The 10,576-nt window shown below is 50.7% G+C and overlaps 1 protein-coding gene across 2 annotated transcripts; it reads right to left on the bottom strand.

Annotated features, from left to right (window-relative positions):
- Window positions 1–293: 293 nt before the first annotated feature.
- Window positions 294–10,283, bottom strand: STEAP3 (STEAP family member 3, metalloreductase). Of its 2 annotated transcripts, none has more exons than XM_010072545.1 (4): window positions 9,801–10,283; window positions 8,819–9,346; window positions 7,252–7,416; window positions 294–639 (listed from the first exon to the last, which is right to left on the bottom strand). In XM_010072545.1, the coding sequence occupies exons 1-4, from the start codon at window positions 10,281–10,283 to the stop codon at window positions 349–351; spliced, it is 1,467 nt and encodes a 488-aa protein (XP_010070847.1). In that variant the 3' UTR covers window positions 294–348. The 2 variants fall into 2 exon arrangements, with proteins under 2 accessions (XP_010070847.1, XP_010070923.1); XM_010072621.1 differs by having other exon boundaries at window positions 349–639; window positions 7,252–7,407; window positions 8,810–9,346; window positions 9,801–10,279.
- Window positions 10,284–10,576: the final 293 nt, after the last annotated feature.

Here is a 10,576-nt window from a genome sequence, read left to right as displayed (position 1 = left end):
GCATTGAAATTTCTGAGGGTAACTATGGAAGCAACCGAGAAATACTGATCTGGGAGATGGCAGCCAGCACCTCAAGTGACTGATCTGACTGACAGAGTCCATCAGTTTCCCACGTATATCAGTGCTGCTAGCTCGGCTTTCACACTCATTTTTAAGGCAACACCAGCAGTATAATTTAACTACTACTGCCTAAACTAGTTTCAAGGTCATCCATTTTCTAAAGTCACCAAATTTTATTATTTACCCACAATACAATCATACCAAAACATACATATATTTAAGAAAAAGAAACACCTTTATAGAAATGTTGATAGTGCTTTGAAATCCTTTGTCACAACCGGGGCTCTGCTAGACATTGCTCGAGGTTTCCCCACTTGAATATTCCCCTGTTGCACTGGGCAGAACAAACTTCACGTATCTCCCCTTCTCCCAGCCCCTCCTGATTCGCAGAAGTCTTTGCTGGATGCAGGGCAAATTGAAGACGACTTTTGCTAGGATGACAGTACATGGCACGAGCAGCGTGAGGGTGTAGGTCGGAGGCAGGTAGAATTTGTACTGGTTCTCATCGAAGGCCCGCGACCATCCGTACGTGAGCGTGTGCAGGGTGCTGATCACCAAGGCAACAAATCCAATGGTGGACTAAAAGGAAGAGGAACACACACCAGTTAGCAGGGGACCTTGTGTCTGGCTATTTTCCTTTTTTTTTTTTTTTTTTTCTCTGTCCTGTAAGTGTACATAGCACAGAGAAAGCAACGAGTATTCCTCTGTTTCTTAGGCAGAATAAAATACGACTGGAAACCTTTCCTGGGTAGCATGCCAGACTGCATTTTTCTTTTTCTAATCAGAGGTTAAGTGTGATATTAGAAACTCAGCAGGAGTTTCCTACAAAATGCTGCCAACTCGGTTGAGGGGTGGGCTCCTGCCCCGTGCGAAGCCACAGCCTCCAGCCCCTGCCGAGCCCGTCACCGCGGGCATCTCACACACGCTCCTCCCAAGCTGCAGCTGCCAGCTCTGCTGCCTGCCCGTCCATGGCTGGCAAAAAGCATCAGCATCGTCGCTCTGGATCCACAGTTGGCACTGTCAGGAGTCAGTGAAGCTGTAGCTTTGCACAAAGCAAAGACACCTTCAGGGAAGCACCATCATCTACAGGAAAATGAGATTATGGAGACAGAAGTGCTCTGGTCAGAGGCGAGCAACAGCCCCAAAGGGTTTCCTTGTCCTAGAGATCTGTGTTGGTTCGTGAGCCAGACCATCAGGCTGTATGATGGACTAAGCCCTTGAAATGGGGAGTCAAGAGCCCCTTACCCACTTGGGGAGGCAGCAAGGACCCAGTCCCTGTTCTGCAGACCAGAACTTCCCCCATTTTCAGCTGAGATGATGGCTCCCAAGCATTTTGCTCAGTATTTCCAGCTCCATCTGAGGGTTGCTCTCAAGAGGGGTTCTAAACTGTGGTCCCCTCACTGGTGGCTTCCTGCCTGCATCAGGTTCCCCAGCTTGTCACCTCTGCCTGCCTGCTGGCACTCGGCAGGAGCCAGGCACTCACTCCTGGGGGCATCCCAAATGCAAGTCTTTGCTGATGGATTTTCAAAGAAAAGCATGGGTGTAGCATGTTGCTCTGCTGCCCTACTTTGATTGCTTGGTCTAAGCCTGCAATAACCAAACTTCCAGATGCCTAGATAGGAAAAATTTTGCTGCTGATGTCCCTAACTTAGGGAAGGAAGCCTTTACAAGTCAAAATATCTGGCTTGGTGTGGCAAGTCCGGGATCAGCAAAAAACATGGTCTTCCTGAAGGTATGTCCACAAGAGGACACAGCAGGGAAATAAGGGACCAGGGTAAGACAGGAGGAAGGACTCATAATTTTATCTTGAAAAAAATAATCTCAGCTGGAAAACTACTCAAAGCATCCCTTCCTGTTTTTGATTGCTGGGAAACTATTTAAAGGCAGGGCAGGGCAGGAGAGCTCTAAAACGTGCTACCAGCTCTAGGTACTTCGCTTTTACAGCATCTATCAGACAGTCATGTGGGTGTCACTGTGTCCTACAAAGATTTCACCCCTATGGTGCCCTGCTAAGGTAGGGAACTCTTCTCTGAATGTTACTAAAGGTCATGCCAGGAGTCAGGAGCAGGCCTGTGGACTGAACCTCAGCCCTGCATGCATCTCCACACCGTCCTTTTGATCAGGGACAGCTGCCCTTCATACCAGAAAGCACATCTGATTCCTAAGCCAAAGTGGTAACAAGCAGCAAACCCAAACAGGATCAAGATTGGTTTCACCTGGAAAATGAAGGAGCAGTTTGCTGGAATATGCCATCAGTGCAGCTGAACCTAACAGCAGGACCCAACCCATGGCTCATCCCTCATTTCCCAACTCTGAGCTTCTCTCCAACAGGCAAAAAAATCCCTGGGTGGCAAAAGGTTGGAAGTACCAGCTTGAGACTCATCTGGCAGGGCAGGGGGAAAGGGGACAGATGAAGTCTAAGGGCAGCAGCTGCTATGTGCGCTGGGCAGAGGAGCATGCTTTCGGAGTCAGCCCCAGCAATGTGCACAGCAGAGATGTCGGAGCTGGAGATAATTAGTTTGTTCCTCTACAGTTTCTCTTTCAGCTGCTGCTGGTACCAGGAGAAAGCAGGAGCAGAAATTAGCAGGAAAAAGGTGACAAACCATTGCAGGTGCTTTGTGACCCATCTTTGCAGGTGAGGCACATGAAGCAAAAAAGCTAATAATTGGCAAAAAATGTGTGGATAAGCGTGTGGCAGCTGGAAACAGAGCTGTCGGCTCCTCAGAGCACAGCAATGGGCTGATCCACAGCTAACACAAACCCGGGGCTGTCTGTGAGAGCTGGGGTGCTGGGGCAGAGCAGGGTGCCTGGGGGGGTCCCAGCGCTGTCAGCTGGCTGAAGGACCTGGGGGAGCCCCACGGCTGCACCCACCAGACAAACCGTCAGCCGGTTAGAGGCTGGTTGATAAGTGCATGAAAGACAAAGGTTGTGCTGATCCCAGCTTCGCTCAGTCTATACAGCTCAATATATCCTCGGTATGGCACAACGCAGAGCCTGCTGAGCACCCCGCCGGGGCTTAGCCCTGATACTGCACCGAGCGTTGAAGCTCTGTTCTCATTTATCCTCTCCATGCAGTTCCTGGCTATGAAGCTCTTGGGGGTTTTTTATTTTCAACAGTGGCAGGGTTTTTTTTTTTTTCTACTGTCACAGCATTGGGAATATGGGGCCACCACCTATGCTAAAGCCCTCTGGAAGATGGCTGCATGATGATGGTATCTTCCTAATGCAGGCTTTGCATCTATTTTCTGTGCTGTATTAACTCTTGTATCTCCCTCATTGCCTTGGTGTCTGCGAGGCTCCCTGTAATGCAGCTGTGAAGGTGATTCCGTCGCATGCGGCTCATTTAGAAACGTCTGGGCAGCGTCCAAAGCAAACAGTCCCTTCCTGACCCAAATATGCTTCTGACTTCTGCTGCCATCAGTCCCGTGACGTCATTAGCTCCCTGAAAGTGGCTCTGGCTCACACTTCATCGACAGGAGGGTTAGAAAAGGTCTAGTGACAGATTCTTTGCATCTTGCAATACATGAGCTAAGAAAGAAACCAGGTCAATCCAACCTTCAAATTCCAGGAGGACTCCTCAGGGTGGGAAGGCAAAGGCAATCATACACATTTTTCCTTCTTGGCCAATTAGAGTTGATTTGTAAATCACTGGGGAACATTAAAAATGTCTCCTATAAGTTGAATTACTTATGAATCATTCCTGTTATCCACTTTCTAGATCCTGTATTTTTTCTGTTAATCAAAACTGGACATATAGGGGAACTGTGTACCCAATTTAACCGTTTAATTGAAATTTGTATATGTCCAGGAACTACTATAAAAAATAACTTTATTTTTTAATGAAACCTTAGTAACAATCCATATGGGATTTTCAGCCCATCGTGCACAGATGTGTATTTTAAGAGCGTGGCAGTACCCCATGACACTAACACAGGTGCACACGCTGCTGCTGGAAAATGTCAGACCTGGGAAGCTGCAGGTAAGGAAGGGACTAAAGTGGCTCCTGCATTTGTCAGATGCCCCAGCCCTCTCTGAAATCTGGCTGTTGGTACAGCAACTCTCAAACACACCAGCCAGTCCAACTGATATGACAACGAATTGCTGCGTTTTCTGGGAGATGTGGCTGGGGCGGCTGCGCTCCCTGTTTTCCCCATCTTTCACTCTTGCCAGGCACGGGAAGCCACGATGCCTCTGATGCACTGCAAAAGGTTCAAGTGCCAGACATCCCAAATATTTGAGAAAGCAGCCTCGCGCTTCACCCCTTGTGTTTACATTGTGCTGCTGTGCATTAATTCATGGAGGATCACATTGTGCTGCATGAATATTAATCTCTGGAGCCTGGCAGCAGGAGCTGTATCTGCTCTTTATTTTCTCAAGTAAGGCATCACCAACTTATCGAAGAGTATATAATTTAAAAGAGTCCTAATTAAAAAAAAAAAAAATGGATGCTAACGTGCTAAGAGATCAGTCACCTGCTCTTTTTACATGGTATTTCCACAGTAGGGCACAATACCAGCCGTGCCGCTCTCCTGCATATGATCAGCTCGTGTCGCGCTGTCACGCCTTATCCCACGCGGACAGAAATATGTGAGAGTATCTTTCCATGAGCGAAGCCAGCCAGTTCCCATGCGGGGCAGCCAAGAGCTATTTTGGAACTGAGCATCATGTATTTATCTGGTCCCAGTGCTGACATACCCTTAGAAAGATGCGGGAAGGGGTCCCAAAGGGCAGAAGCGACAGTCGTGTCACACGCACTGGCAGGAGACGGCAGCCCAACCTGCCGTGACAATGTTGGACACAGCTCCAGCACAGTCTGGGAGAGCTGCAGGGCTGCCTGGGGAGCCAGAGGGAAATACAGGGGGTTTCAGAGCCTCCTCCCAGACTGCAAGGAGATACTTCCCTTCATTGGGGATTCCTGGTATGAGGTGCCTAAGCCAGATTGATTTATCCAGTGTCCCAGCAGCTGCAGCCCTCCCCTGAGACACGGCAACGAGAATTAATATGCTCCCGTTGTCCAACCCGAAAGAGAGGTTTAAAGCCAGGTCTCCCTTCTCCCCGAGGGACGATCTCTTGGGGTCAAGCTCTCCTGGTGAGGCTTTTCTACTCAGTGTAAATAATTACTCGCTAGCCCACAGCAAGAGAGGAAAAAAGACAAACTGACTTGCTCGTTTGGTGATCGGGGCACTCGTGGGGGAAGCAGGCTTCAAACTCCCGCTCTAATGAATACTGAATTATTTATATGCCGCTGGCAAGATTCAACAGGAGAGGCTGGATGACAGATATTCACCTCCACGCCCTTGAACCCTGCCCTCCCCTTTTGAAGGGTTAGTTGTGATGTGCGGGGCAGGCTCCACAGGGGAGATGCTGGGTGATGGGGTCCCACGGGGGCTCATGCGTGTCAGGGTGCCATGTGGGTCACTGCAGCAGGACTGGTGCCCGCTGTGCAGCAGTGATGTTGTAACAAGGGGTTTTAGGGCTATGGGACACGACAGTGACATGGTGAGTGCAATTTGCAGAATTTAGCCTCAAACTGAGCTGTAAAGTGCAAGGAATACTTGCAAGTTCATTCCCTGCTATCCCTGTTAGTTAGCCTTAAGCCTGGCTCTGAGCACATCCCTGAGAGCGCTGCAGCCCCCGAGTCTGGGGCTGGTGAGTGTCCCACACGGTGCTCTCAGGTCGCTATGGGAAATTTGTCCCTTAGGAGCCTGGATGTGGCTGCAGGTGGGAAGAAGGCCCCTAAATCACTGAATGACTTTGGAGAAAGAAAAATTACACTCCTAATTCACTTTTTAGAATCAGACATGGACTTTTCAGTTCTCTGTGCTTCTTCAGCTCTGGCATTTTTATAGCTCAGTCTAGCGCTTTTCGAACCTGTCTATTCAATATTTGGGTGCATGCAAGCTCTGCCAAACCTGACCTTCCCCTGCACTGTCCTCCCACGTGCTTTCCTAACTGTTGACTTTTCAGAAGTTCACTCTCCCCGAAATGCAAGAGCAGACCTGCATCCTGCAGCCAGCTGTTGCCATGCCGGATTACCCGCCTGCCCTCCCCAGCCTGGTGCAAACTCTCTGCAGCGGCTCCAACACAAGTGACCAGCTCCAAGGGGGATTTGCCCACGGAAGGGAACAACCCTGTCCTCTCAAAATGACCCCAAGGCTTTCTGCCTTTCTACCTTGAGTGACTACAGCGGGTTTTTAGCTACGAACGGCAGCGCTGCTCCTGGGCACAGGGCGAGGGGCAAAGGAGGACTCTGCAGGTGGGGTCATGCAGGCAAAGCCCAGGCTGTGATTTAATCAGGGTCTCTAATGCTGCTAAATGCAGGGTGAGAAAGGACTTCATCAAAGACATAGATCTGTTGCAGTGGGTCCAGAGGAGAGCCATGAAGATGATCCAGAGGGCTGGAGCACCTCCCCTATGACGACAGACTAAGTTGGGGCTGTTCAGCCTGGAGAACAGAAAGGCTCCGGGGGGACCTTATAGTGGCCTTTCAGTACTTAAAGGGGGCTACAGGAGAAATGGGGAGGCACTCTTTATCTGGGAGCATAGGGATGGGACAAGGGATAACAGTCTCAAGCTGGAAAAAGGGCAGATTTAGATTAGATATTAGGAATAAATTTTTCACTGTGAGGGTGGTGAGGCAGTGTCCCAGGTTGCCCAGAGAAGCTGTGGATGCCCCATCCCTGGAGGGGTTCAAGGCCAGGCTGGATGAGGCTTTGAGCGACCTGGGGGAGTGGGAGGTGTCCCTGCCCATGGCAGGGGGGTTGGAACTGGATGATCTTTAAGGTCCTTTCCAACCCAAACCATTCTGTGATTCCATGATTCCATGATTAAAGACTCCCTCCTGCAAAGTCTGCTGCTAATCCTCACGTGGATGCCCATGACACAATACATCTTCCTTTCCCCCCGAGACAGCAGCACCCTCCGCAGACTGGACGAGCAGCACGGTCCGCCGGGACACACCACATCCCCCTGCCCTGCCATCACCACTCTGTGTCACCTCCCAGGCAGGGGTCCATGGCTCCAGGGTGCCCAGACAGCTGTGCAGTGGTGGGGTTTGCCCCCAACAGTGGTGCACAGCTTGCAGGTGCCGTGCTGGGACAGCAGGTCAACCTCTGCCCTCTGCAACCCCTGCGTGACGGCCTGACCCTGACTGCACAATCACTCTCTGGCATCGGCAAATGTCAACTTTACCTGGATGAAACTGAATTCCCTCCAGTTGAGAGAGTTTGCGATGGATGGAAGTGAAGTGATGGCAAGTAACGACAGCAAGCCCAGGGCAATTATTCCAACAGAGATATAAATTTCCATCCTCCAGACTTCCTCCTCTACCCAGATATTCATCTTCTTCTCCACAGCCTGGCATGACAATGAAGGTTTGTTAAAATGGAGTGCTTAGGAATAGAGGAACTGAATTTTATCTGTATTTTGGTGCTGGAAGCAGGCTTTCTGCGTGAATCATGTTCACACCTCCAGCACTATGGGCCTGTTTGGGAGGTGTGGAAATGCCCTTTTATCCCACCGCCATTTGGCCAAAGCTAGACCTGGTCTGAAGCCTGCTGGGAAGAACTGCTCAATGCTCTCAGCTCCCACAGCCCATAACCACAGCAGCAAGCCCCAAAGTCGCATTTGGAAAGATAATGACAACAAGAAGTCAGTTTAAAGCCATGAAAACAAATACAGATGCTTGAATATGCAGTAGTCTCCTAATAACCTTCATTTTAAGTGCATTTAGGGGGGAAATTGTTCATGCTAATGGAAGGGAAGATGGTTTTTATGCTGCATGGCAAAGAGGAACATTTAGAACTGTCCTCTTTAGCCCATTAAATGGGTTTAATTTACTAAACAAAGATGTTGCTAGAAAACAGGAGGCAGAGGGGAAATGAACACAGGATGCTTGCCCGAGATTAATGTGCGACTGTGGCAATCGAGAAGGACCTGCTCAAGGCTGGAGCTAAGGCTGGGGATGTTGTCTGATGGATGCTCTGAACAGGCGCTGCTGCTGAAACTACCCGTCCTGCTCCCCCCTGCCCCCATGGCCCCTTCCCTCTGCTCTGCTGAGACAAGCATTTGGAAACGCTCGGGCAGATATCCCAGCGCAGAAGCAGACTGGGTGTGGGGCAGCTCCTTGACCAGGTTCCCATTTTCCCATGACACTGCCCAGTTACAGAGCTGGCTGGATTACCTGAAGGCAGCAATCTCACTCTGGATAAGCACTGCTGAGAACCTCACTATGGCAATAAAGTCCTTTTCCATTTCCTCCTTCTCTTAGACTATGACCAGTTCTTCACCATCATTTTGTTAAACTCCTGGAGGCACGTTGTGATGAGGAGACACCTTCTACAAACACAAACCCTCTGGGTTATGACTTGGTCACTCCAGCAGGCACCTACTGTGAAGGCCAGTGCGAGCACACAGGGATGTCCCAGCATCTAGGGAGAAAAGTTGAGGGGACCTCTGCTCCCCCCACCACTGGATTTCTCCCCTCCTAGCATTTTTCCTGCCTCTGCCCTAGTCTCAGACACACCAGGTGCTGGGCAAGGCTGGTTTCACAGGCTTGTCTGTGCTTCAGGGGAGCAGTGGCATGGGGGAACTTGACCCTAGCCCTGGTCCTGGCTGTAAATGCACAGCAACACTCTGCTAGGATGGCTGGTGCTCAGCTCCGGTGGGCGCATCCCTGGTACGGGGTGTGCAGCTACCCAACATCTGGATGTGAGTAGAAGATTACTACAGGTGCCGACCTGACAAGTACCCACATTACCTGCTTGACAGCTGTCTCGATTAACTGGTAGCGGTGGGAGCGGCGCATGGGCAGGCAGAAGCTGTACATGGCATGCAAAGCCGCGCAGAAGAAGCTGAGGAGCCCAATCTGCTTTCGGTGCTGGAGCCACTGGTCAAGCCAATCTGGGAAGCGCCTGTATTTGGTGCCGTAGTAGAGCTGCGAGCAGGAGGCCAGCACCCCGGGCAGGTAGACAAGGGACAGCATGACATAGGCCACACACGGCAGCGTTGTGTTGACCACCTCGATGGGGATCTTGTAGAATTTGTTCTTTTGCTCCCTGATGTAAGGGTGGATGACCTGCCGGACCAGGTTGTAAGTGAAGAAACAAAGAAAGAGCCCCAGAGCCAAAAAGATGGGGATTTTCCAGGCTGGCAAGAGGCGCAGGGGAATGTTCTCGATCTCACGAGCTGACGACATGCAGCCCATGTCCACAGGGGTGAATCCCATGACTTGAGCAATTTCTGCTACGGTGCGCTTGGCTTCTTGGTTATTTGAGCAAATCAGCACCTGCAATGAACAGAAAGATACACACAGGACAAAGAGCGATCAGGCTCCTGGGAATGAGTGGGCTGGGAGGGATGCTGTGCTAAAGGAAGCCTACGTTATTCCACTGAGCATCATGCTTCCTGGCAGGCTTTCTGATGGGGATCTACCACGGCTGCCAAAGACCTTTCTGCTGGACAGGTTTCCTTTCATGTGTGCTGCACCAGTTTGTTTTCCTGGCTCTGTCTAGATAATTAATTAAATGATACTTTTCACTTGGGCAGAGGCTGCAAAGACTACAAAGTGTGAAGTAAATGGGGGTACTTCATTTCTGAGCAAAGAAATGCAGAAGCTATGGGGTGGTCCCTGGATGTCACAGCCAGCACTCAGATTCCTTTTCCTGGAGCCTAAGCTGATGCTGCCAGACCTCAGTGGATGAAACAGTGGGGATTTGGCCCTTGTCAGAAGAAAACAATACCTGCTTATTTCCATCCCTGGCGCCTGACTGCAGCGTCCATGCAGAAACCACATTAAAGCCCTTGACCACGGTGGAGGCTGGGAACAGGGAAGCCAAATACTCAGCGTTGGATTCTTTGTGATGGTTGATCTCGGTGTTGTTACTAACATCCACCAGGATCTTGCCTGCCAGCACATCAGCCAGGTCACAGAGGGGGGAGTAATGTTCCCTGAAAACCGCCACAAAAACTACATCTGTCTTTTTCACCGCGTCAGCCTGGAAGGTGACTTCTGCTGCAGAAGGGAAGAGGCCGGCTTTGCGCTTCGGGTTGCGGCTGCCGACCACCACCTTGAACCCGGAGCACACCAGGCGCACGGCCAACGACCGCGCAAAGTCCCCGCTCCCCAGCACCGCGATGGTGCGGCCGGACGCAGGCGTGATGTGGGGGTCACCCTCCGTGCTCCGATGGCCCAGGAGGGGTTTGGCCATGTCTCCTCCGGACATCCTGGTAGGAAAAACAAGGGGAAATGCAAGTTCATTGTGAAGCTCTTGAACAGACCCAGACCACATCTGCAGTCATGGGGAGAAAATGCCACTTTGGCCGCTTGAACACGTGGTTTTGGTCCCAGTAGCCAAACCCACCAGCAAGCATGCAGTAAGGTACAAGCACCATTGGAGGGGGACAAAACACCATGTCAGAGGCAAAGGGTTTTAGGAAGATTTCCCGTGTTTGTGTGATCCAGCACCTCCTGGCTGCACTCATCCATCCTTTGCTGTTCTTCAAGCTGGCATCTCAT

The sequence above is a fragment of the Pterocles gutturalis genome, unplaced genomic scaffold, assembly GCF_000699245.1.
Source record: "Pterocles gutturalis isolate BGI_N339 unplaced genomic scaffold, ASM69924v1 scaffold2561, whole genome shotgun sequence".
Classification (NCBI taxonomy): domain Eukaryota; kingdom Metazoa; phylum Chordata; class Aves; order Pterocliformes; family Pteroclidae; genus Pterocles; species Pterocles gutturalis.
This window is presented reverse-complemented; position numbering and strand designations above follow the sequence as displayed.

Bases quoted from the DNA above. Each gene is read 5' to 3' on its own strand.
- STEAP3 (XM_010072545.1), bottom strand. From the start codon at position 10,283: ATGTCCGGAGGAGACATGGCCAAACCCCTCCTGGGCCATCGGAGCACG. The intron at 9,347-9,800 runs GTATTGTTTTCT...TGTTCATTGCAG, and splicing joins CCAGGGATGGAAATAAGCAG to GTGCTGATTTGCTCAAATAA. The intron at 640-7,251 runs GTAAAGTTGACA...TCTTCCTTTTAG, and splicing joins GGGAATTCAGTTTCATCCAG to TCCACCATTGGATTTGTTGC.